The 27,843-nt window shown below is 37.2% G+C and overlaps 1 protein-coding gene across 4 annotated transcripts in view; it reads right to left on the bottom strand.

Annotated features, from left to right (window-relative positions):
• Nucleotides 1-27,843, bottom strand: part of QSER1 (glutamine and serine rich 1) — an 81,023-nt gene that overhangs the window by 31,089 nt on the left and 22,091 nt on the right. For 2 of the 4 annotated variants that reach the window (XM_019037432.4, XM_055356538.2), the window contains exons 2-4: nucleotides 15,741-15,853; nucleotides 14,888-15,049; nucleotides 7,583-11,275 (exon numbers count right to left, since the gene is read on the bottom strand). In XM_019037432.4, coding sequence (XP_018892977.3) covers nucleotides 7,583-11,275; nucleotides 14,888-15,049; nucleotides 15,741-15,853 — 3,968 coding nt within the window. The remainder of the gene's footprint in view (nucleotides 1-7,582; nucleotides 11,276-14,887; nucleotides 15,050-15,740; nucleotides 15,854-27,843) is intronic. The other 2 variants (XM_019037433.4, XM_055356542.2) reach the window with 1 other exon arrangement.

Below are 27,843 nucleotides of genomic sequence, written 5' to 3'. Positions count from 1 at the left end.
TGGAGCTCCAGTGTTAAAAAATCTGTATTATCCAAAAAAAGGAAGATATTGACAGATTTGGAGAAGCTAAAAGTGCATGTTGTAATTTCTATTGTAACCAGGAAAAGAAATATTTCACCAAAATAGGGAGTGGGCACCTAGATAAAGATATGAATAAAGCAAGATGGACCACATAATGATTATTGAAATGGATGATGCCCCCAGAATTGGGTTTCATTATGCCAATCTCTGTACTTTTGTATATGTTTGAAAATTTCTATGAAAAAAGCAAATTTTTTTTAAAAAAAGAATGTATAACTTCTAGTAGAGGGAAAATTCATCAATACTTTATTTATATGCCCTTTGTAGGAAGTTTTAAAACAAACCAAACAATAGTTTTGTTTTGTTTTTTTAAGAGATAGCATCTAGCTCTGTCACCCAGGCTGGAGTGCAATGGTGTGATCCCAGCTCACTGCCCCCTCAAACTCCTGGGCTCACCCGATACTCCTGCCTCAGGCTCCACATTAGCTAGGACGACAGGCACATGCCAACATGCCCACCTAACTGTTTTTTTATTTTTTGTAGAGATAGGCTCTCACTATGTTTCCCCAGCTAAAAAGTATAGTCTTTAGAGATGCATACATAGATGGTAAAATTATATTAAGTAAGGAAGTGATTACCATCCAAGTCAGTTAGTGATTTGCTCTAGAGGTTAAGAGTGAGTTTAATTTAATACTCAATTAATTTCGATACTTTCTTGCTTTCCAATGAATGACATTTAACACTATAAATTTGCTTCTTCACACCACACTCTGGCCACATCCTATTAGTTTCAGTATGCAGTGCTCCACTGTCCATTCCAATTAGTTTGTCATTTCAGTTTTGGTTTCCTTTTTAAGCCAAGAGTTATTTGGAAGGGTGAGTTTTTCTTTGTTCCTTTCTTTGTTCTTTCTAGAAATGGCTGCACTGTACCCAGGGAATACTGCTTGAATAATGTCTGCATTTTCAAATCTGTGGAAGTTTTGTTTTGTATTTTTCTTTATGCATGTTTGATTTTCACACGTGGGTTGTATTTCACAAGAAAAAATGTTCCAAAAGAAAACATAGATATGGAAAAATACTAAAAAAATGCTAATAACAACATTAGTATGACAGTATTAAAAACAGAAATCATTAAGTGGGAAAAAGATTTTATTATGATAAAAGGAAATTTAACTGTAGTAAAATTTTATGCACTGAATTACATGGGTTCAAAATATCAAGTAAACAGTATTAGAAAAATAATATAACATAATGGGAAACTTTAACACACCTTTCTCAGGAATCAACAGATCAAGCAATCTAAAAACAAATAAGGGTAGAGAGGAGTTTTAAAACTTTTTATTATTATAAAATTTTAGACTACACAAAAGTAGAGAATACAAACCCTACTGTAACCCAGCTGTAACAAGCACAAACATTTTGGTTCATCTGTTTAATCTATCCATCACTCCCTTTTATATTTGCTGGGCTATTTTAAGCCAAATTCCATACATGTCATTTATCTCCAAAATATACACATATGTAAACATTTTCTTAAATAACCTAATATCATTTATTAAATAAAAAAGATATAAAGGATTTGAACACTATTAATGAAATCTATTAGTACTTAGTATTTATAAAAACTGGAATATCTATAAAAATGGACCATTTACCAAACTACTAACAAAATTTCCATAAATTTCAAAATGTGAACATATTCCCTGAACACAATACAAAAGAGTCAAATTAATAATTAAAACAAAAACTACTAGGAAACAGACAAAAAACCCCTGACCATTCTTCATAAATCCTGGGCTAAAAAGGAAATCAAAACTGAAATAATAAACCAGTTTGAAAAGAAAGTGAGAGCATTATAAACTGAAACCATGAGATATGGTCAAAGTGTGGTGCAAAGAAGAAAACTGACAGCTTAAATGCCATTCATTAGACAGAAAATACAAAAATAAACTGAGTATTAAACTCAAGAAGCCAGAAAGAGATTATCAAATTATACCCAAGGAATAAAGGGCAAAAGAATTAAGATAAAACCAGACATTAAGAAAAAAAAGTAAAAAATAACAGGAGCAAAAAAATAAAAGTAGTTTGGTTCTTTAAAAAGAACCATTTATTAGGCAAAAACCTTTCACAGACTGACAAGGAAAAAATGCAAATAATCATTTAGAGGAAGAAAGAGGGTATAACTACAGAGGTAGAAGAGACTAAAACTTAAGGATTACTATGGACAACTTTACAACAAAGTTTACAATATAAATGAATGATTTTCCTAGAAAATGTAACTTTCTTAAATTGACCTAGACAGACCAAGCGACCTCAAGAAAAACTGGATAGTTAATTAGATCTATTCTTAGAAAGTTTTATCAAATCCCTATTATGTATGATAAACTTTCAAAGCTTAGATGAACAGAAAAAAAAACTCCCAGTTTAATTTGTATGACCAACATAATCCTGAATACAAAAGTGAGTCAGATTAAGACAAAAAATACTATAAGCTAATCTCACTTATGAATCTAAGTGTAAAAATCTCAAATAAAATACTAGCAAGTTAAATCTTTCAACAGATTAAAATAATCTGTCATGACCAAGCAGGGATCATGATAGTCCCTAAGCAAAACTATACAACACAAAAGCAACAAAACTTCAAGAAAAACCCTACCTTTCTGGCCAGAGGAATGGGTAAAGAAGCCTTGTGCAAGGCTAACAGTAAGGGGAAAATCTGTTTCTTTTTTCTCTTTTTTGTTTCCAACTCTGTCCAGAGAGAGGCCCAAGTCACAGAGCTGAAATGCAGTAATAATGAATCAGAAATCTAAAATCCTAACAGAACGCTTGTCTTGTTGGCATAAGGAACCTAGAAACAAGGCCCCTAAGGCATCAAGAGAATAGGGAGAATCCCTGTTCCTTCATTTCTTTCACTGCATTGCCCCAAGGGCAGTCCCAGTTGCAGAGAATTATGTCAAAGCCTGGGAAGATAAATCTCAAAAAAAAAAAACAAAAAAAAAAACCTCAGTCTTCTAGGCAACAGACTAGGAAAAGGGACCCTGGGATCTGGACAGTGTGGGGAAAATCCCAGGGAAAAGGGAGCTGGAGAATGGGATCCTCTCATTCTATGTATGGACCCACACAAATCAGCGTTTCATACCTAGGATGCACAAGTGTAAGATAGACCAAAACTAGCAAAAGAAAGGCTTTGAGATCTGAACTACAACACAGTCTACAACCCACCCAAGTTCTAGGCTAACTGCTGAAACAGACCTACAACAGCAAAGCAAAAGCCTTGAAAACAGAACTGACACTGGAAACACCATTCACAAAAAGTAAGACAGAACTTATGGTCTGACTGCCTGCTAAAACAGAACAAAATAAATCAATATTCTTCAGAGGATGTTAATAGAACCTACAGTTTTACAATACAGTACTCAAAATGTCCAAGATAAAATCCAAAATTACTCAATATACAAAGACCCAGAACATCCCAGAATGCCAAATAAATTTCAGAGACAAAGAACTAAAACAAACCTTAAAAAAAAATTAAAACCCAAATTTTAAGTTTTAAAAGAACTTCAAGGAGCCCAGAAAACTGACGGTGGTATTACACATTTTTTTAAGCTTTCAACATATTTCAGCCAAGTCCATTTTATCCAGAGATGCAAACAAAACTGAAGGGAAACACCAATTTTGGTTTCATTACATTCTTGAGATCTGGGTGCCTGTCAATTGTGTCCTTAACAGTTTGTTCTGCATACCCATGGCTGCCTGAGAAGTAGGGGCTGAGTGCTGTTCGTCAGTTTGGCCTTCATTTTGAAAAAATATACCAGTCACTTTGAATGAAATCAAATTGTAACTAGACTGTATAGCTCTAACATTCTACTTCCACTGACTTGATAATAGTAAATCACTTGATACAGATTCAGAAACATTTTAGTAGTGCAAAAACTAGTTTTATACTACACTTTAATTCAATCTGAAAGGAGTAAGGAATGGTGAAAATAGCACCTATCCCTAGTTTCAGGATTCAAAACTAAGGATGGGTTTTTATATTCCATTGGTCTTTTTAATGCAAATATAGAATTCAGAGTGTTAGACAACTGTGTACCATCTTGCCTAAAAGAGCCCAGGATTTAGTTTATGTTGATACAAGATACAGTTCCATTAGTTTTTCTTTTTTTCTTAATCCAACTCCTATACTGCAAGTAAATATGTAAATAATTCTTACTTTATAATTATTTTATCACAAACTTTACTAGAAAACTTTATTATTTTAGAGCAAGGAATATGCCCTTTAGGCATCTGAATAATTTAAAGTCAAAAAACAAGAGGAAACAGGTGCAACTAAGGACATCTTCATATGCTCAGAATGGCTACAGCAGTCCACAAAACACTAACAGCAAGCCTATGTTCCAGAAAATATTACAAGTATTTGGAAACTAGCATCAGTGGAAGATATACTCACGTTTAAGTTATTTACCATGGAACTGTGAAATGTGGAGTACCACAGGCTTATCATATATCTCTGTGACTTCATTTAAACTGTTTGGGACTGTGCAACCTATGTGCAAAAGTCAGAATTCTACTCACAAAATTAAAATCAAAACCTGGCTACTTAACTTTAACTCACGATCACCTCAATGTTCTACTTTTCTTTTACATACCCTCACTCATTATGTGAGTACCTGCTACACTTCAGGTCTTGCAAATACAAAGATGAATGCAGTATAATAACTACAATTAATGACTCAGGTTGTGCATGATGTTCTTTATGTCCCTGAGTCCTCTCAAAAACCTGAGAGGTTACTATATACTGACTGTATCACCAGGTCCCATTTTACAGATGAGGAACATGCCCTAAAGTCACAGCACTATGATTCTAGAATTTGAACCCAAGGTGATTTAACTCTAAAGCCTAAATTCTCAACCATAACCCTTCACTAGCTTGAAGGAACTCACCCTCTAATGAAATATACAAATGTAAATGAACACATTAAAACACAAAAGTAAATGCTTTCATTGAAATTTAAGGGCTGTGGGAATTCAAAGGATAGGAGCACTAATTCTGTCTGGAATAATGTCTACAACATGACTTTGAAAATAGTCTTTAAAGATCGATAAGTATCTTCTAGACTAAAAACTGGAGAAGAGAGTAGTCTACAAAGAGAAAAATGTGTTCAAAGGTTCACAACTGTAGAAGGGGGACAGACATCCAAGAAACAATGAAAATTCAATTGTCACAGCAGAGGGACAGTGGAAAGAGAGTAAAACATGGAAAAAGGAATTTTTACATATAATCTTTATTTTTCCCATGAAGCACAGAGGTGTTTTGAAATAGAAGTAACAATCAGCTTTCCTTTTTTATAAAGTTGAATCTGTTGACAATGTGGAGGATGGACTGGCATAGAGACTGGCGAGAAAAAATTCTAGGCCAGGCGCAGTGGCTCATGCCTATAATCCCAGCACTTTGGGAGGCCAAGGTGGGAGGACTGCTTGAGGCCAGGAGTTCAAGACCAGCCTGGGCAATACAGCAAGATCCCATCTCTACAACAGATTAAAAAAAAATTAGCCAGGCATGGTGGCATGTGCCTATAGTCCCAGTTGCTCAGGAGGCTGAGGAAGGAAGACTGCCTGGGCCCAGGAGTTTGAGGTTTCAATGTGCCAAGATCACACCACTGTACTCCAGCCTGGGTGACAGAGCAAGACTCTGTCTCTTAAAATAATAAAAAAAGAAAAAAAGGAAAAGTCTGTAATGAGTAATCAGTTGCAATAGTCCAAGTGACAAATGATAGCTTTTTTCAGATGAGGCAACAGGGATGGTGATAAGAGAACTTCAAAGACCTAATAGTAAGGATGGGGTTTATGATGATGATTTTAACTAAAAATGAGATAACATATCTCTGGAAGAAACTAGTTTTAGACTCATGTTAGAACAAAGATTTCAAAAGGTTTATTCTGGGAATGTAAGAGGGAATATAATAGCGATTGCAAAGCACTCTGAACTGGGTGAGACGTTACAAAACCATATTAGGATTAGACACATCCATGGTAGTAATGTCTTTGAATCTGAGACTGACTTTCTATCATGTTAATTTCCCTGTGTAATGAAATGAGAGTTCTTTAGAAATGTATTATCAGATATTTATGCTAACAGGTTATTTGGATACCAGTTGTCACGTAACACTTTAGTAGTTAAAGGTAGTCAAGTCCAGAGAGAAGCTGGGAAGTATGTTACAAAACAAGGTTTAAGTCTTAAAGCACCACCCTATTTATCCTAAAGAGCTGAGAAAGAATGTAGGCTCTAGAACCAGAAAAACCTGGGTTCAGATTCCAGCTCTGTCACTTACTAGAGGTATGGGCCCACATAATTCATTTATATCATCTGTATATTGGAGATAACAATGTGTATCTCACAACGTTCCTACTAGTTACTGGCACAGAGGTGGTAGTTATATTATTGTTACAAATAAATTTTTCCTTGGCATGTTTCTTACAATAGAAGATACCATACTTACTGCCAATTGTTTACATAAGTCAATGCTTCCTAAAATATGCCAAATGTCCAACAATGATAGACTGGATTAAGAAAATGTGGCACATATACACCACGGAATACTATGCAGCCATAAAAAATGATGAGTTCATGTCCTTTGTAGGGACATGGATGAAGCTGGAAACCATGATTCTCAGCAAACTATCGCAAGGACAAAAAACCAAACACCGTGTGTTCTCACTCATAGGTGGGAATTGAACAATGAGACCACATGGGCACAGGAAGGGGAACATCACACACCAGGGCCTGTTGTGGGCTGGAGGGAGGGGAGAAGGGACAGCATTAGGAGATATACCTAATGTTAAATAACGAGTTATGGGTGCAGCCCACCAACATGGCACATGTATACATATGTAACTAACCTGCACGTTGTGCACATGTACCCTAAAACTTAAAGTATATATAAAAAAAAAAATTTCTTCTAAAACTCCCTTAGCCACAGAGTAAACTGAAACACATACCCAAAGATTTGGGTATATAATCTGAAGCCAGCATAAAATTTTTAAGTTTTATCTTAATTATATTAGTGTGCATGCTGCACATAACCACATTTAATGGTTCAGATTTTAACTCTATAACATCCCTGTTGCCTCATCTGAAAAAAGCTATCATTTGTCACCTGGACTATTGCAACATATTTAAACATAACCATATTTAATATTAAAATGTTAATCTTCAGATAAAATTGGCAAACTAAGAAAATGTACCAGGTTTATACTACAGCAATGCCCACAATACAGTGCCTCAATTACCTCAAGATGTCTCAGATTAGATGGCATACTGTACAGATTATGCTGCCTTTGGCAAAAAGCCAAGAAAAAGCAGAACTACTTAACCTAAAACATAGACCTTTCCTACAGGCAAGGAAAATTTAAAAAATAAGTCCTTAAGATACCTACCTATATATTTTGTCCTGAAAATGTACTTGCAGACCTGCTTTAAGTGAAAAAAGCTTAAAATGTGGGCTATAGCTGGAAAAATAGAAGAAAGTAATAATTATGAATCTAAATTGTAAAACTTTACCTGTTTTCTTCTTTTTATCAGAAGTAGCATCCAAAGTAGTTAAGGGAGTAGAGATGCTTTTATAAGCATCTTGACTACATCCAGGATCATCTTCATCAGAAGAAAATGAAGATAAATGTTCCAAGTTTTTAAGTTCATTATCAACTTTATCTGATGGACTGTTACCGCCAGTTTCAGACACTAAAGGTGTGGGTGTTGTAGATGAAGGCTTGGGAAGTGGTGGGGGACAAAATGTACGAACCATCTGGGTCCCTGGCCGTCTAGTCCTGTTAGGCATTCGTACAGCAAGAGTGGAAAACTGCTGCTTGGGCCCGGATTTCAGAAAATCTAAGAAAGAAGCAATAAATCCTGTTTTGACTTCTGGTTGTTTTTCCTCCACCTCTTTGATCTTCTGTCTCATTTTTTCTTGATGCTGATAACCATCATGGCAGCTTTCTGAGGAAGGAGGAGTATACGGTAAGTAAATATCTGTTCCCCTTGGATTCTGGCGTTTGCCTTGGGCAGGTCTTTTCAGCTGTTTCTGATTACTGTTGTCTTCCTCTTTAACTTGCCCTTTTCCTTTAGCTCTTTTCTTTTGAAGGTTAAAATGCATTAAATCTTGGTTTTCTTCTTCAATCTTGACACTGACTGCATCCCCAGATTGGGCCATGGCCAACAGTGCAAGTGCACTCCTAGCTGGGTTCATTGACACACCACTGTCGTCACCCCCTAAGGTAAATTCACTCTCTGATGTAGCACTCTCTCCACTTATACTTCTACTACTAGAAACAAACTCTTGGTTTCTGTTATTATTTAATGTACTATCAACAGGAACTTCACTGTCTTCTTCAGATTCAAGATTGGTAGCAGACTGTTTCTTGAATGGGCCAGAACTTTGCTCCTGGACTTCATGACTTGGTCCAACCAATGCTGAAGCTACTTTAGTTGGTATATTTTGACCAGGTGTTTCAATGTGCTGTTGATCAAGAGTCATTTTTGACTGAAGGGCAGGTACTGGTGAAAGGTTCACAGTAACCTGATTTCCATTTAAGGAAGTATCATTTATATTCTGCGGCTTTCCTACTGTAGCTGTCATAGAGTTAAAATCTGAAGTCACATGCCTGACATCTAATGACTGCTGAAAATGAGATTTAGAATCACCATCTTCAACAGCCTGCATGGTTTCATTTGAAGTTGACTTGGAAAAATCAGCAGGTGTAACTCCACAAGCTGCTGCTGTAGCTGCTAAGATATCATCTACATTTGATAAAATATTTCTTTCATCACTAAGAAGCACTGCCTCTGGGAAACACATCGATCCAAGAGAAACAAACTGATTCTTTGAATCATGTTGATTTGTTTCACTAAAATGGCCCTTTGTTGTTAGATGTTGTTGTAATGGTTTTGAAGACTCAGAGAGGTCCATTTTCATAACTTCAGAATTTTGAGGATGGAGTTGCTGCTGAGAATGATCGCCATTGCTTTGAATAACATGACCTTCCATCTGAAGGAAGGGATGTACTATTTGTTGAGGGCTTTGAACACGCTGTGCTTGTAAAGATGCCTTTACTTGACCTAAACCTGCCTGCAGTATTGACTGCTGAAGAATTTGTAAATCACAGGCAGAATCTAAAAGGACTTGTGTATTAGGAAGAGATGCCTGATGGCCATGCCCTAAAGCATGATTTGGAATTTGAATCTGAGATGAAGCATTAATTATTTGATCGTGCTGTTCCTGGACCTTGGACTCATGCACCTTAAGTACGAGAGGATGTTGCTGCTTTAAGTCTTTAGTATTCAACCTTATTTGTGGAGTCTGTATTAAATTAGTTGAGTTCTTAAGATCAAGGGTAGCTGCATTATTGACTTGGCCAATTTGTTGGTTAAGTTGTGTCACTGAACCAACAACACTTTCTTCTTTTTTTGACGCTTGTAGAGCAACCCCAATAACTTGATCTTCAAGACGGGAATTACTTCTGATTACACTCTGAGAATATCTGTCATCTGCCTTTGACACCTTATAAGTTGATTCTTGAGCATTAATTTCTCCATCAGATAGCCTTTGGGTTGATGACTCAAGAGATGCTTGTGGCTGCAACACCTGTAACTCTTGCATTGGAAAACCATCTTCTTGCTTTGAAGATGTATACACATCTGAGTCAAGCTTTCTTTCGGCATAAGACTTTGGGTCAGGGGAAGTTATGTTATTTTGTAATGTCTGACAATGAGTAGAGGATGCAAAAGACGATGACTGGACAGCAGGCAAAAACTTCTGGGACTGGGGAGATGATGACTCTTGAGTCTGAACATTTTGGGAAGAATGCATAGAAATATAATTCTGGGTCGGGCTAGAGTCTGGCAAATTCTGAGCCCGAGAGGCAGAAGAATAAGAAAGAGAAGGGGCTGTTAATGTTAGGGACTCCCCTGAAGCATAGCTTTCTGAAGGACTAACAACTGACAAAACTTGTGATTGAGATGAATAGCTAACCTGTGTCTGGCTAACTGGTGATAAACCCTGAGAGTGACCAGATGAGTAACTTTGAGACTGACTTACTGAAGACAGATCTCTTGTTTGAGCAGGGTAATTCTCATTTGTAACTGAAGACAATACCTCTTGCTGATTAGATGAATAATTAAGCGTCTGATTTTCAGGAGTTATAGTCTGAGATGACCCAGAAAAAGTCAATGTTTTATACAAGGGTGGCAATTTCTCAACCTTGCTGGACCTATAAACCTGTGAATGAACAATAGATGGCACATTATGTGGCTGTACTAAACCGTAATTTTGGGACTGACTAACTGATAAAAGGCTTGGTAGCTGCGCTGTAGAATAAATTTGTGCTTGGCCCGATATTACAGAACTCTGATTATGTAAAGGTTTGGAATAGCTTAGTGTTTGCACAGGAGGAATTATACTTTGAGGTTTAGGGGTCTTGGTTGATGTCAGTGGTTGTTCTGTAGAACAGCTTTTTATTTTTGTAGTAGAAGGAGGATACCCTGATGATGGAATTGCAGATGAGTAAGACTGAGCAAGTTCCACTGAGACTTGGGAGGTCTTCTGTTGTAATCCTCCGTTGCTCACCTGAGTGGAATCTCCAATTGGGCTACAGGATAAAGATGACTGCCTGGTTGTTTCCTGAAAATTAACTACACTTGAATTTGATAGATAACTATGTAAGGAGTGCTGTGAACCAGTCAGTTGTGCCTGAATTGACTGGGTACCTGAAGGCCGCTGATGGTGTTTAATAACACTACATTCTCGAAGAAGAGCTCTTTCAATGGAAGCAGTAGAACTAGTAAAGAGAGTTGAACTGTAGGCTTGAGGAGTCTGCTGGGATCCCCCAAGTGCTGAAGGCAACAAACTAAATTGAGGTTGTAAAAGATGGGGTGCAGACTCTTGAGCTGAGCGGTATGTTGAAGACTGAGGTGGTATGCTGTTACTTAATACAGAACTGCCCAGGCGCTCAAATGCCAAAGCAGTTGGAACAGTTCCCTGGGAAGTCTTGATTTGTAGCAAAGGGTCATGATGACTTAAAATTCCATTTGATGTAGTGTTAAAAGTTGAATCCTGAAGCACCAAAGGTGAAGTGGTAGCAAAGTTTCTATTGCTGAAGGTGGTGGGATGCTGATAAGCAGAGAGAGATGGTGGAAGTGTTCCAGTGCTTGGCAAAGGTCCAGTAGCAAACAGCTCAGTTGCTGCTGAGGAATGCATGCCTATGAAGAAAAGGCACAAAGATTTTTATGTAATTATGGCACAATTACTTTATGTTTTCATAGTAATGACTTACATAACCCTTAACTCATCAAAATGTCTTAAGACTGAAAAATCTGACCAGTTAGTTCTGCATGTAAATTTTGAAAATTACATTTCAAAATAGCTAGCTTCTTTTTTTTTTTTTTTTTTTTTTTTTAAGAGACAGGGTCTTACTCTGTTGCCCAGGCTAGAGTGCAGTCTTGCGATCATAGCTCACTGCAGCCGCAGTGTCCCAAGTAGCTGAGACTACAGGCGCATAACCCCAAACCTGGCTAATTTTTAAATTTTTGTAGAGATGGGGTCTTGCAATGTTGCTCAGGCTATCTTGAACTCCTGGGCTCAAGTGATCCTCCTATCTCAGTCTACCAAAGTGATGGGATTATAGGTGCAAGCCACCACGCCTGGATTAGCTAGTTTTCATAGAGTAAAAATGAAGTTACAATGATATCAGCAATTCATATCTGTAATTGTTATATAATTTATATGTAGTTTGATAAGGTCATAGGAAAATGAAGAAATCAGTAAAAATGTACATATCTCTAGTGATTAATTTATCCCAAAGTACCAACGCAAAATACCAATGGACAAACTAAAATGTACATAACATTAAAATGGAAAAAAAAAAGCTAAATTGCCTACATCTAACATGATAAATATAAAAAAACAGTGAACTGCAGTTTCTTTTACCAAAATATATTCACTTTAAAAATCTCTTGCATTTCAAGCTTTGACTTCCTATGAACAACTTCCCAATCATAATAGATGCATGTTTATCATGAAAAGTTGATCAGAAATTAACAAAGTACTGTCAGAAAGAGACTGTTAACATTTCAGGACAGCATTTTAGCCACATATAGCAAAAGTAAAAATGGGTATACCCTTGTGATCTGAAAGTTTTATAGAAATTTATTCTAAAGAAATAAGTGCATTCAAAAATATTTGTACCAGATATTCATTATAGTTATTGTTTACAGTAAGTAGAAACAACAGAAAGTCCATAAACAAGGGATCAATCAAATAATTATGGCATACCATAATAATACTATTGCCATAAACATTAAGGTGGATACATATGTTTTGACATAGAAGGATATCCAATAAAAATAAATAACAAACTGTTAATTCCTCTTTGAAAAGTTAGGAACTATCACTTTCCACTTTATATACCTTTTTACTATTTAAATGTTTTATGTGAACTTCCATTAAATTTTTTTTTCATTTTTGGAAAAATGGGGAAAACAATTCTCTGGCTCTTTGAAAAATATTTTCCTACTTTCCATTAAATATCCAAAAAGAATTATTACTACAAAGATAGAAAATATCTAGTGGCACTTGAAAGAATAAATAACACTTAGAAATGTTTAAAATAATACACTGAACTAGAATAGACTTTTGAGATAATATAGTTCAACTCCTTTGTTCTAGCAATTAGGAGACTGGGGTTGACAGGTGATGTGACTTGCTGAGGGTCAAGTGATATTCATGAAACTAATCAATTGACTCTACTGCTCTTTACCAGAGATCTCCTATTGTTCTTTTGTGTGTGTTGGGGTGGGGGGTTTATGTTTTAAACATAATAAGTAAACAGTAATAAAGAACCGACATTTAACTAAATGTAAAGTTACAAATAATGGATTGATTCAGTTTTAGTGGTTATTTTGAGGTGTTTTATGTCACATATATCAAATCATATTTAAAGAACCAATTGTAATTACATAGTGACTGACATTATCACAGTTATGCCTAGAATGAGGAAGAGGCTAGTTAGAAAGGACAGAGAATATCTGGGGCTTAAAGTGGTGGTAAGGAGCTTCTATTTCTTGAAATCCTTCTATCCAGTAGAGTGATAAAAGATCTTTCTCACTTCACTTACTTCTGCATGATTTATTAGATTAATGTAGAAGGGAGTCACAGAGGCTAGCAAATTCCCCACAGTATGCCCACAGAAGATATTTTGAAATGCATCTAATGATCATATTGTAATCTCAAACATGCCAAAAGATGATGTTCCTTATCCTAACACACTAACACTAATACCTTCTTCCAACTAATGGTGTATTTATATGTTGTGTATGTTTTTGTCTCAATTTCATTTTTATTTCCCATTCAGAGTACATTAGTTTAGGTCCAGTTTAATGTGCTCAAAAATCCATTAAATTCCTTTTAAATGGCCATATGACAGTAAAATCAGTCATGCTCTAAGAAAAAATAAAAATAAAAAAACTTCTACCTACTAACCTGAGAGTCCAAGCCCTTCTGAATGCAATTCACTTATGGGATCAGATACAAACTGCAAAAATGAATTGTTAAAAATTGAATCCTAGGCCGGTCGCTTTTGGGAGGCTGAGGCAGGCAGATCACATGAGGTCAGGAGTTTGAGACCAGCCTGGCCAATGTGGTGAAACCCCGTCTCTACTAAAAACGTAAAAATTAGCCAGGCGTGGTGGTGCATGCCTGTAATCCCAGCTACTCAGGAGGCTGAGGCACAAGAATCACTTGAACCTGGGACGCAGAGGTTGCAGTGAGCCAAGATTGTGCCGCTGCACTCCAGCCTGGGCGACAGAGTGACTCTGTCTCAAAAAACAAAACAAAACAAAATTGAAACCTAAAAAACCACAAAAACTTTAAAAACAAACTATACAAGAGTAAAAACACTTCACAGAAATATTAACAGATTTTCTTTTGTTTTATTTTAAAACTTCTTCAACTCTCAAGTTTCAGCACGAATATACTGATAGGAAAATCTAACTAAATACATGAAATATAAAATTATTTCAGGAAGTAAAAAATAAAGCTCTGTTTTAAAATATTATTTTATTTTGCCAAATCATTAATTATCCCCTTAGAAGCAGGAAAAAAAATGTTGCTATGGCAAACTGAGAAACTTCTATTAGTGGAATTTACATCAGAATGTTAAAATACTGTTTCCTATACCTATCCCTTAAAAACATATTCTCAAATAAACTATGACATTTCTTAAGACAAAACTCCAAAAAGAATTCCTGTCATACTACAAAAAAACAGAAATATATAGATATAATTTCTGATGAGAAACGGTTGAAAAGTAAAATAAGAAAAATGAAATAGAAAAGCACATTATAGATCTTGTAATTATTGCTGGAAAATGGGCACATCATAATATCAACTTGTAATGTCTCTTATTAGTGATTTAATCTATCCAATTAAGGATAACTTTATATAAAACTAACAATGAAATGAGTCCCAAGATTTTTTTTACTATAACACCTACCCATTCTGAAAATAAATTTTAATCTTTGCTTCTTTCAAGTAGACAATTGCTAGATATAAACCTTATATGAGACCTTCTTTAATCATTATCTACCCCTCAATGTCAACTTACTAGTTTTTGTCAGAATGCTAAAACTAAATTTCTGCCAGTAATAAATTCTTGAATTTTATCCACCTGAAAATTTTGAAAAATTCCAGGTCTTAAAGTGCAGTGGAAAATCAATATTGTAACAAAACTCCCAGCCACAATGACAAGGCCATCAAATGTATATGTTTCATCAGCATTTTTATAGGACTTAAAAATTCTAAAAACAGAGAATCACCTGTCTGCCAGGATGGAGCCCTGAATTGTGGTAAGAGAGTAGTTCCTGAAGCAGCAGCCTGAGCAGTTCGGGATTCAGCAGTAGACAGAAAATTCATCACTGAAGACTCTTTAGTGTTACTGCTGGCACTGTTCACACTAGTATCAAATATTCCAGAAAGACCTAAATTTGAAGATAAAATGTATCCCAAAGTAAAAAAAAAAATATGTACTTGTATAAAATTATATTCCTGACTCTATTTTAAAATTTCTGAAAATTAAGGCCAAAACATTCTACAACCCCAGATGGTTTTATTTTGATAGTAAACATATTAATTTGACCAAGCATATTTATAATTTAAAATCTCCAAAGATGCATGAAAGATCTTTTAATTTATTAATTATATAAATATTCCGTTGGTAAAAACCAAAGCTTTGGTCGGGCGTGGCGGCTCATGCCTGTAATCCCAGCACTTCTGGAAGCCGAGGTGGAAGGATCACAAGGTCAGGAGTTTGAGACCAGCCTGGCCAATATGGTGGAAACCCCGCCTCTACTAAAAAATACAATAATTAACGGGGCATGGTGGCAGGTGCCTGTAGTCCCAGCTACTCGGGAGGCTGAAGCAGGAGAATCACTTGAACCCAGGAGGTGGAGGTTGCAGTCAGCCAAGATCACGCCACTGCACTCCAGCCCAGCCGACAGAGCGAGACTCCATGTCAAAAATAAAAACAAAAAACAAGCTTTTACTCTCATTTCATTTCCCATGGCATGAGTATGTCCTACACATTCAGAACTCAACACATGAAAATTGGTTTTTCTTCTTATTCACTAAATGTACCCAGACTCATAGTATATTTCACAAGAGAATTGTTACCAGTAGGCTGAGGTGTGGGAGCATATCCAGGAAGCTGATGAGAGGCTGCAAAACTCTGTCTCTGAAGGAGATCTGTTTCAGAGTGTGAGGGATGTCCTTCTTCATAGCTTAAACTAGAGGACATTAAAAATCAGTGACCAAAATACACAGTCCAAACCATCTGATAAAAAAAACTTCTAGAAGAACAACTATAAAAGTAGTAGAAATCTTTGACCAATTTCCTGACCTATAGATTAGTGGATCAAACACAGTCTGACAAACTATCACAATGGAGGAAATATATTTAAGATGCATTAGGAAGAAAAATAATACACAGTATTTTCTTTAATTCAATTCTACCTCAAACAAGAGTCTTTTTACTGGGAGAGGTAATGTGGTACAGAAGAAAAAGTAATATCCTGGACAACAGAGAGCTGAATTCATTGTACAGGCTCTACTTCTGGCTTACAGTGTAATTTAAATAAGGGACTCAATTATTGTTAGACTAATTTCATCTGTATAAAAAAAGGACCAGATGAAATAACCTCCATAACCTTTCTAATTATAGTATTCTATGGAATAACAGATAATTCAAATAAATAATTAATACTATTTCCCAATAACTCACTGAGAAAACTTCAAGCTCAAACATTTTCAGAGTAGTCCAAAACAAGATTTTCCCCCCTCTCCTTGGAAAGGAAAGGTTATGTTTTTATTTTGAATATTTTAAACCCATAGAAAGAAATAAAAAATACAATGAACACCATATACCTGTCCCTTAAGATTCAACAACTATTAAGATTTTCTAACATTTATTTTTCTCTATACACACATACCCACTTTTCTTTTTTTTGCTAAACAACTTGAAAATAACTTGGAGATATCATCAGTTGCATCTCATAGGAATAAGGACATTCTTATATAACCAGATATCATCAGACATTAGCATTAATTCAATAATCATGTAATATATAGGTCATATTCCAGTTTCCCCAATTATTGCCAAACATCTAAAAGTCTTAAGCTCTTTTTAACTAGGATTCAACCAGAATTCAGTAATTTCATTTGGTTATTTCTCTAACTTAGTATCAGTGCCTTCACCCAACCCCTAATCCCAAATCCCTTGACCTTTTGAAGAATCCAGGGCAACTAAATTATAAGATGTCCCAAATTCTGGATTTGTCTTAAGAAGACAGGGTCTCTGTCACCCAGGCTAGAGTGCAGCAGCTGGATCATAGCTCATTGTAGCCTCCAACTCCTGGGCTCGAGCAATCCTCCTGCCTCAGCCTCGCAAGTAGCTGGGACTACAGACATGAGCCACCACACCTGACCTGTTGTGTACTTCTTATTGCATCACATGAGGAAGCACACCGTGTCAGTTTGTCTCATTACTGACGATTCTGAGCTTGAAGTCGTTAAGGTAATGTATCCTTATTAATGTCTGCAGCACAGCCTGGTGTGGTGGCTCATGCCTGTAATCCCAGTACTTTGGGAGGGTGAGGCAGGCGGATCACTCGAGGTCAGGAGTTCGAGACCAGCCTGGCCAACATGGCAAAACCCCATCTCTACTAAAAATACAAAAATTAGCTGGGCGTGGTGGCATAGGTCTCGAATTTCAGCTACTCTGTAGGTTGAGGCACAAGAATCGCTTGAACCCAGGAGGCAGACGTTGCAGTGAGCTGAGATTGCACCATTGCACTCCAGCCTGGGTGACAGAACAAGACTCTGTCTGCAAAAAATAAATAAGTAAATAAATAAAAAAGCGATGTATCAACATTCCAGTAGTTTTGCATCTTTGTCAATATTTGATCTTTTCAGTCTTCTTAATTTTAGCCATTCTAGGTGGGTTCAGTGGAGTATCATTGGGCTTAATTTGCATTTCTCTGATAACATACGAGGTGCGTTTTTCTGTATGTTTGTAAGGCTATTCTTTTAGCTTCTCTAGTGAAGTTTATTCAAATCTTTAGCCCTTTTAAAAGATCTAGGTTGTCATCAATTTCATTACTGGGTATACATCCAAAAGGAAACAAGTCATTCTACCAAAAAGACATTGACTTGCATGTTCATTGCAGCATTATTCACAATAGCAAAGACATGGAGTCAACCCACACGTGCCCATCAACGGTTGACTGGATAAAGAAAATGTGGTACACAAACATCTTAGAATACCACACAACCATTAAAAAGAACAAAATCATGTCCTTTGCAGCGATATGGATGCTGCTGGAGGCTATAATCCTAATCAAATTAATGCAGGCACAGAAAACCAAATACCACATGTTCTCATTAATAAGTGGGAGCTAAACATTGGGTACTTGGAAATAAAGATGGCAATAATAGAAACTGGGGGCTACTAGAGGAGGGAAGAAGGGGGTAAGGACTGGAAAACAAACTGTCAGCTACTATGCTCAGTACCCAGGTGACAGGATCATTTGTATTCCAAACTTCAGCATCATGCTGTAACAAACCTGCACATGTACCCCCTGAATCTAAAATAAAAGCTGAAAATAAAACCAAACCTGGGTTGTTTCCCTTCTTATTGGGTTTTAAGAGTTCTTTACATACCCTGGATCAAAATTCATTGTCAAATATATGTATTGGGAGTATTTTCTCCCAGTCTATTGGCTTGCCTTTTCATTCTCTTTCATTTTCCAGTGTCTTTATTTATTCCTTTTTTTTTTTTGAGACAGGGTCTCACTCCAGTCGCCCAGCCTCAATTGCAGTGGCATGATCACGGCTCACTACAGCCTCCACTTCCCAGGCTCAGGTGATTCTCTCACCTCAGTCTCCCGAGTAGCTGGGACCATAGGCGTGCACCACCACCACCAGCTAACTTTTTGTAGAGACAAAGCTTGTCCATGTTGCCCAGGCTGGTCTGGAACTCCTGGACTCAAACAAGCAATCTACCCACCTTGGACTCCCAAAGTGCTAGGATTACAGGTGTGAGCCACCACACCTGGCCTCCATTGTCTTTAAATAATGAGGTTTTAATTTTTGCTCAATGTGAATTATCAAGATTTTTTGTTTTATAGTTTGTGCTTTTGGTGTCCTAAGAAATCTTCACCAACCCAAAGTCACTAATACATTCTCCTATTGTTTTATTTTGTAAGTTTTAATGTTTTTGCTTTTATGTTTAGGTCTGTGACTCATTTTGAGATCTTTTTGTGTGTATGGTATGAGGTAAAGTTCAAGGTTCAAATTTTTCACATTTTTGCTTTTTAAAAATTAGGTATAATTTGCATAGGTAGAATTCACCTTTTCTAGGGCTTTTTTTTTTTTTTAATGAGATGGAATCTTGCTCTGTTGCCAGGCTGGAGTGCAATGGTGCGATCTCAGTTCACTGCAACCTCCACTTTCCGGGTTCAAGCGATTCCCCTGCCTCAGCCTCCTGAGTAGCTGGGACTACAGGCACCCGCCATCACACCTGGCTAATTTTTTATATTTTAGTAGAGATGGGGTTTCACCATGTTGGCCGGGATGGTCTTGATCTTCTGATCTCGTGATCCACCCGCCTTGGCCTCCCAAAGTGCTGGGATTACAGGTGTGAGCCACCGTGCCCGGCCTTTTTTTTTGAGATAAGAGTCTCACTCTGTTGCCCAGGCTGGAGTGTAGTGGTGTGATCTTGGCTCACCACAACCTCCACCTCCTAGGTTCAAGCAATTCTCCTGCCTCAGCCTCCTGAGTAGCTGGGATTACAGGCGTGCACCACTGCGCCAGGCTAATTTTTTTTGTATTTTTAGTAGAGACGGGGTTTTGCCATGTTGGCCAGGCTGGTCTTAAACTCCTGACCTCAGGTGATCTGCCCACTTCGGCCTCCCAAAGTGCTGGGATTACAGGCGTGAGCCACTGTGCCCAGCCCTCTAGTGTGTGTTTTCATACCTGCATAAACAAACCACAGAAACCAAGGGAGAGAACACTTCCATCACCACAAAGATTCCCCCTGCCTCTCTGCAGTGAACCCATCCTACCACCAAGTCCCCAGATCTGTTTTCTGCTTCTGTGATTTTGCTTTTTCCAAAATGTCATATAGATGGAATCATTTAATATGTAGTCTTTATGTCTGGCTTTTCACTTAGTGTAACACCTCTGAGATTCATCTATGTTGTTATTTCTATCAGTGATTCATTCCTTTTTATTGCTGAGCAGTATTCCATTGCATGGTTGTACCACAGGTTGGTTTGTTTTTTAAAACCTCACCAGTTGAGAGACATCTGGGGCAATCATGAATATAGCTGCTATACACATGTGCATAAGTTTTTGTGTGAACATAAGTTTTAATTTCACTTGAGTAGAGAGATGGCTGAGTTATACAGTAATGTATCTTTAACTCAGATAAACTGCATGTTTTCCAGAGTGGCTATAACATTTTACATTCCCACCAATAATGTATGTCTAGTAACTCTGCATCCATATGGGCCCTAGGTATTGTTAGTTTGTAAGTTGTTACTTAAAAAAAAAAATTAGGCCGGGCATGGTGGCTCACGCCTATAATCCCAGCACTTTGGGAGGCTGAGGTGGGTGGATCACTTGAAGTCAGGAGTTCAAGACCAGCCTGGCCAACATGGCAAAACCCCATCTCTACTAAAAATACAAAAATTATCCAGGCATGGTGGCACAGGTCTGTAATTCTAGCTACTCAGGAGGCTGAGGCATGAAAACCAATTGAACCTGGGAGGCGGAGGTTGCAATGAGCCGAGATCACACCACTGCACTCCAGCCTGGGCGACAGAGTGAGACTCTGGCTCAAAAAAAAAATTAGCCATTCTAATTGATGTGCAATAAGTATCTCACCATCTGCCATGTAGAAATCTTTAGTAAAAGTACTACTGAAATATTCTGCCCATTTTTATTGGGTTGATTTCTATTATTGAGTTTAGAGAGTTGCTTATATATTCTGGAGCAAGTTCTTGGCCAGTTATGTTTTGCAAATATTTTCTCCCACCCGGTGGCTTTCATTCTTGCAACAGTATCTTTAGAAGGGCAAAAGCTCTTAATTTTGATCAGTTTTTAATTTATCTATTGTACTTTTGGTGTTGTACCTAAGAAATCTTTGCCTAATTTAAGATCTCAAAGATTTTCTGTTTTCTTCTGGAAGTTTTATAGTATTAACTTTTCCATTTAGGGCTATAATCCATTTGGAGTTAATTTTTTATACGTGGTGTAAAAGGTTGATACTCATTTTTAAAATTTCAATGTGCGATGGTTCCAGCACTATATATTGAAAAGATTATTCTTTACCTATTGAATTGTCTTGGCACCTCTGTCAAAAACCAATAAATCATATATATGGGTTTCTATTTCTTGACTATAGTGTTACACTGACCAATGTCTGTTCATATAAATCAATCCACAAATAACTATATTTTTATACAACTGTGTTTATAGTGTCTTCAATTCAATAACACAAATCTTCCAAATTTGTTCTTTTTCCAAAATTGTTTTGCTGTGCTAGGTAGTTCCACGTACATTTGAGTTAGCTTGTCAATTTCTATGACAACAAAAAAACTGTATTGAATCTAAACATCAATTTGGGAAAAACTATACCATCTTAAAAGTACTGAATCTTTTAAGCCATGAATATGGTATAGCTGTTTCTGGTCTTTAATTTCTCTCAACAATCTTTTGTAGTGTTTAGTGTATAATTCTTACATGTATTTTGTTAAATTTATCTCTAAGTATCTTTTGCTATTCTGTTCTAAATGATTTTGTAAAAAAACAATTTGGAATACACCTTTCATACCATAAAGGTCACCCTTTTAAAGTATGCTAATCAGTGGTTTTTAGAATATTCAGACTTGTCCAACTGTCACCACAATCTAATTTTAGAATATTTTGATCACCCCCCAAATAAACGTGTATCCATGAGCAATTGGTCCTATTTCCCTCCTCTCTTCTGCCCCTGGCAATCACTGATCTACCTTCTGTCTCTATGGATTTGCCTATTCAGAATAACTTATAAAAACTGAATCATACTACATGTGGCCTTTTATGACTGGCTTCCTTCACTAAATATGTTTTCAAGGTTCACCTTATTACAACATGGATATATCAGTACCTCATTCCTTTTTAGGGCTGAATATTCCATTGTATGGATATACCACATTTTGTTTATCCATTCATCAGCTGATGGACATTTGGGTTGTTTCTACTTTTGGGCTATCATGACGATGCTATGAACATTCACGTACAAGTTTTTGTATAGATGTATGTTTTAATTTCTCTTGGGTATATATATCCAGGAGTGAAATTGCTGGGTCAAATGAAAACTCCATGTTTAACATTTTGAGAAATGGCCAAACTGTTTTCCAAAGTGGCTGTACCATTTTACATTCCCACCAGCAAAGTATAAGTTATAATTTCTCAACATTCTCACTAATATTTATTATCTGTATTTCTCATCTATAGTAGACATCCTAACAGGTGTGGAGTGGTTCTGATTTGCATTTACCTCATTATGACTAATAATGTACAGCATCTCTGCATGTGCTTACTGACCACTTGCATCTTCTTTGGACAAGTGTCTACTCACATGCTTTGCTCATATTTTACCTGGGTTATCTTTTTATTATTAAAGTATAAGAGTTCTTTAAATATGCTGGATACAAGTCCCTGATAAATCTGATTTTTAACATTGTTTTCCATTCATTGGTTATCTTTTCACTTTCTGATGGTATCATGTACAGCACAAAAATTTTTTATTTTGAAGTCCAATTAATTTTTTCCTTTGTCACACTCATGCTTTTGATAGCATATCTAAGAAATAACTTGTAATCCAAGGTCATGAAGATTTATGCCCATGTTTTCTCTAAGAGTTTTTTAGTTTTAGCTTTTACATTTAGGATGACAGATCCATTTCAAATTAATTATTTTATATGGTGTGAGGTAGGAGTCCAGTTTCATTCTTTTGCTACTCAAAGTATAATGTAGAAATCCCTTAATACAAAAACCCAAATGCCCAACTGCTATTTTCAAAATACTCTTACGATTTTATATGCTTTTAAAATGATCATAGCAATCATTCTCTATATTAAAACAAGCTACATGTGTATTTCCTTACTCTGGTGGGCAGAGCCCAGAAGCAATGACACTCCAGCAGCAAAGAACATACCTAGTGCCCAGATTGGTTTCTCGTACCATTCTCCAAGAAAAAGGAACCAAGGCTCCTTGGAGAAATGGCTGATTCTAGTACTGGGGCAGGAAATATACAAGATGAGTCTGGAGTATCTTGTAGTGCCAGAAAGTAAGAAAGTGCTAAAAAGAAAGGGGGCAGAGAGGGAGGGAGAAAAAAAGAGAGAAAAGACATTTATGTCAAAGGAACACACAAGCTAATTGAAAAGAGTTCCCAATGACCAAAGCAGGAACATTTTGAGCAACAAAATAGTACTGGCTTGTAACCCGAAGTATAAAATATATATCCATGGGTCCATACTGATAATTATTAAACTATTGAATAAACAGAGAGGAAGAGACAAATTTCCCTTGAAGAATTCCCAATTAATTTATGTAGATTCTCTACCCTGAAGGAGGGAGACCATAACTCCCCACTCAGGTGTGGACTGCACACAGTGACACCTTTCCAGAGTATAGTATTGAAAGGAGGAAAAAAAGAGTAACTTTACAGTGTAGAAACCTGACAAGAATCGACCAGGTGATAAAGGCTTTTATCAGTAGTGATAAATCACGTTGATAGCATGTACCACTGACAGGATGTGATGAAAGTGACACTTTGCCCCTGTGGTCTCCCTCCTCAAAACCAGTAACACCGGTCTAAACATGAAAAGAAAAAACATTAGGCAAATTCCAAAAGAGGGGTATCCTACAAAATACTTGCCCAGTACTTCTGAAAACTGTGAAGGTTATCAAAAGCAAAGTAATAAGAGGTTGAGGCCGGAGAAGTGCTTGATACCAGACTGAGCACCATAGCAGTACTCAGTCTCTAAAAAACTTTAAAAAATTTGCCAGGCATAGTGGTGCTTGCCTGTAGTTCCCAGCTACACATTTTGGCCCAGGAGTTCATAGGTGATCATGCCACTGAACTCTAGCCTGGATGACAGAGCAAGACTGTCTCTAAAAAACAAAACCGCAACAACAAAAACAACAAACTAAGCTGGAAAAACTGTCATAGATAAGAGGAGACAGAAAAAGACATTAAGTAAATCTATGGAAATCTGAATAAACTATAGGCTTTAGTTAATAATACTGTATTAATATTGGTTCATTAACTGTAACAAATGTCCCATACCAATGCAAGATGGTAATAATAGGGAAAACTAGGTGGGGGGGTGTATGGGAACTCTATACTATGTTCCTGATTTTTCTGTAAATCTAAAACAGTTCCCAAAAATGAAGTCTACATTTAAAAAAATGTAAGCCATGCTAAATCTAAACACAACTTCCTAAGTGTTAGAATAATTATTGATCTAATTTATAAATATCAGGGGTTTTTGGGGGGAAGAGGGTGTTCCTTATAAATCTTTGCTAACTCCAATCACTTCTTGAACAGGCAAGGAATTATTATACCTAACTGGTTTCCTTGCCTCTGCTCTTGCCCCTCCTTCCCCTCATCCTCAGCCTGAGTCACTCTCTTGAAAAGGTAAAATCAAATCATGAAAAACTTTCCAACGGCTTCCCACCTCACAAGAGCCACAACTTCTTACAAAGTTCTCAAGGCACTACATGATCTAGTTGCTGCTCCCTTACACCTCTGATTTTAGCTCCTATTTTTTACTTCCAGCCAGACAGGTCTCTTGCCTCATCCCTCAAACTCACTCCTCATTTCCCCTTAGGTCTCTGCTTAAATTTCACCTCTCAAGATTTCCCTGACCACCCCATATAAAACAACATCCTTACTCTGTCCTCTCTCTCCACATGCCCTAACCCTCTTTATTTTTCTCCATGCATTAATAAACACTCAACATACTATATGTATTTACTATATATAGTATGCTAGTTTGCCCAGTATGCACTGAAAGGTAAACTCCTTAAGGACAGGGCCTTTGCTTTATTCACTGGTACATCCCAAGCACCCAGAATAGTATGTGGTACACAGCAGGTACTCATAAATAATTACAACCCATGTACAGTTTCGGAAGAGAAATCAGCTTCAAGTTAGAGCTCAACAATCTCTCAAACTTCTACTGAGTGCCTACTTGACTGGGCAGGCATTCTGTTAAGGACTAGGGATTCAAAAATGAAAGATTAAGCCAGTAGGTCACTCCATGCTAATTAAAAACTGAATTATCTGAGACTTAATATTATTAATTTTAGGCATTATATCAGGATTTCATATAAGGCCAAAACCTACTTGAGCTACCATCTAATGATATTAATTACTGAAGCACAAAACAAGAGAGCTCCACATCATAAGTTACAGAAAGCAATACAGAGAAATGCTTTTTTTTTTTTTGAGACAGAGTCTCACATTGTCACCCAGGCTGGAGTGCAATGGCACGATCTCAGCTCACTGCAACCTCTGCCTCTGAGGTTCAAGCGATTCTCCTGCCTCTCCCAAGTAGCTGGGACTATAGGCCGGTGCCACCACGCCCAGTTAGTTTTTGTATTTTTAGTGGAGATGGGGTTTCACCATGTTGGCTAGGCTGGTCTTGAACTCCTGATCTCAAGTGATCCGCCCACCTCGGCCTCCCAAAGTGCTGGGATTACAGACATGAGCCACCACACCTGGCCATAAAATAGGGTTTTTTAGTATCTTGTGTTCAATGGGATAAAGATTACATTTGACATTAAGTTAGCTGTGAATAAAGCAACAGTAGTTAACTGAATTAAGAAAATATTAATAAAATCTCATGCCTCCCTCAAAAAGTTAAACATCATTACCACATGGCCCAGCAACCGTACTCCCATATACCCATGAGAATGGAAACATGTTCACACAAAAACTTGTACATAAATGTTCGTAGCAACATTATTCATAATAGTCAAAAGGTGGAAACAATCCAAATGTGCAAAAACTAATAAATGAATAAACAAAACGTGATGTAGTCAAACAAAGGAATATTATTCACCCACAAAGAGGCACAAAATACTGATACATGCTACAGCCTGGAGGAATCTGGAAGTACTATGCTAAATGAAAGAAGCCAAACACAAAAGACCACATATAATTCCATTTAGAGTCATGCCCAGCCGGGCGTGGTGGCTCACACCTGTAATCCCAGCACTGTGGGAGGCCGAGGTGGGTGGATCACCTGAGGTCAGGAGTTCGAGACCAGCCTGGCCAGCATGGCAAAACCCTGTCTCTACTAAAAATACAAAAATTAGCTGGGTGTGGTGGCATGCATCTGTAGTCCCAGCTACTCAGGAGGCTGAGGCAGGAGAATCACTTGAACCCAGGAGGTGGAGGTTGCAGTGAGCTGAGATCACGCCACTGCACTCCAGCCTGGGCAACAGAGCGAGACTCTAAGACTCCATCTCAAAAAAAAAAAAAAAAAAATAGAGTCATGCCCAACATAACAATGTTTCAATCAACAGACCACATGTACAACTTACAATACCTTATTTTTACTGTACCTTTTCCATGTTTAGGGGTGTTTAGATACACCAATACTTACCATTGTGTTACAACTGCCTAGAGTATTCAGGGCAGTAAGATCCTGTACAGGTTTGTAGCCTAGGATTGACAGATCATACCATATAGCCTAGGTGTGTACAGTCTACACCATCTAGGTTTGTGTAAGTATACCCTAAGATGTTTGCACAGTGATATAATTGCCTAACGACACATTTCTCTGAACATACCCCTTTTGTCAAGTGAGGCATGGCTATATATGAAATGTCCCAAACAAGCAAATCCATGGAGACAGATTACTGCATTTGCTAGGGTCTGGGGAGAGGGGAAACTAGGAAAAGACTGCTACTGGGTATGTGTTTCTTTATTAGGTAATGAAAATGCTCTAGAAATTAGATAATGGTGATGGTTGTACAACCTTGTGAGTATTCTAAAAATTATTGAATTGTACGATTTAAAATGGTCACTCATCCATGTAAATTGTATCAATAAAAATTATATTCATCCAGCCGAGCGCGGTGGCTCATGCCCGTAATCCCAGCATTTTGGGAGGCCGAGGCAGGTGGATCACCTGAGGTCGGGAGTTGGAGACCAGCCTGACCAACATAGAGAAACCCTGTCTCTACTCAAAATACAAAATTAGCCAGGTGTGGTGGCGCATGCCTGTAATCCCAGCTACTCGGGAGGCTGAGGCAGGAGAACTGCTTGAACCCAGGAGTTGGAGATCACACCACTGCACTCCAGCCTAGGCAACAAGAGTGAAACTCCATCTCAAAAAAAAAAAAATTATATTCATCCAACCTTAGTGATCATTTTTAATTTTTCATGAACACTACCAAACAAGAAGGTGGTTTCTAGATAAGCCTTGCTGTCATGCATGTATTCAATCTTTTATGGTTGGCCCATCTCCATATACCATATAATAATGTTTTTTAAAAATCTGTATGCTTTATGGTTTTAAAATCAATTTCAGAAGGTATTAATCTTAGCAATAATAATCTGATGTACCGGTCTGTTGAGATTGTTTATTTTTTAATCAAAAGCCAGAATTTCTTTTTTATAATCCTAAAAGGAAAAAGCATGCCTCAAAACATGGTCTTGATTTGTAATTCCGTGTTTGGACCAGTATAGACTCGTCTTTGAATATAGGTACATTTATGTAAGATAGGACCTACTGTGGCCCAGCATAGCCCTTCTTAATCCCCAAGCCCTGGGTAGTCGTGGTAGGGAGAGAATAGTAAACTTTTACCATCACCTTACAAACTCCAAGTATTACCTCAGCTAAATCCTAGAGAAGAATGAACCAAGTCTCAATCTTCATATTCCCAGCCCCAGCATAAAACAAATCTTCTATCTCCTCCCCACACTCATGAGTAAGGTATGAAATTGAGGACAAGGAAGGTTAGAATTTTGCAAAGGGAAGTATCATCTTCTTTCAGTCACTGTCACATTTAAAAAAAAAAAATTATAATTTTCTTAAATAACCAAAACAGGCCAGGTGCAGTGGCTCACACCCATAATCCCAGCACTTTGGGAGGCCAAGGCTGGAGGATTGTTTGAGTCCAGTAATTCAAGATCAGCCTGGGCAACACAGTGAGA

The sequence above is a fragment of the Gorilla gorilla genome, chromosome 9, assembly GCF_029281585.2.
Source record: "Gorilla gorilla gorilla isolate KB3781 chromosome 9, NHGRI_mGorGor1-v2.1_pri, whole genome shotgun sequence".
NCBI classification, from domain to species: Eukaryota; Metazoa; Chordata; class Mammalia; order Primates; family Hominidae; genus Gorilla; species Gorilla gorilla.
The sequence above is the reverse complement of the archived record's forward strand: the minus strand, read 5'-3'. Positions and strand labels throughout refer to the sequence as shown.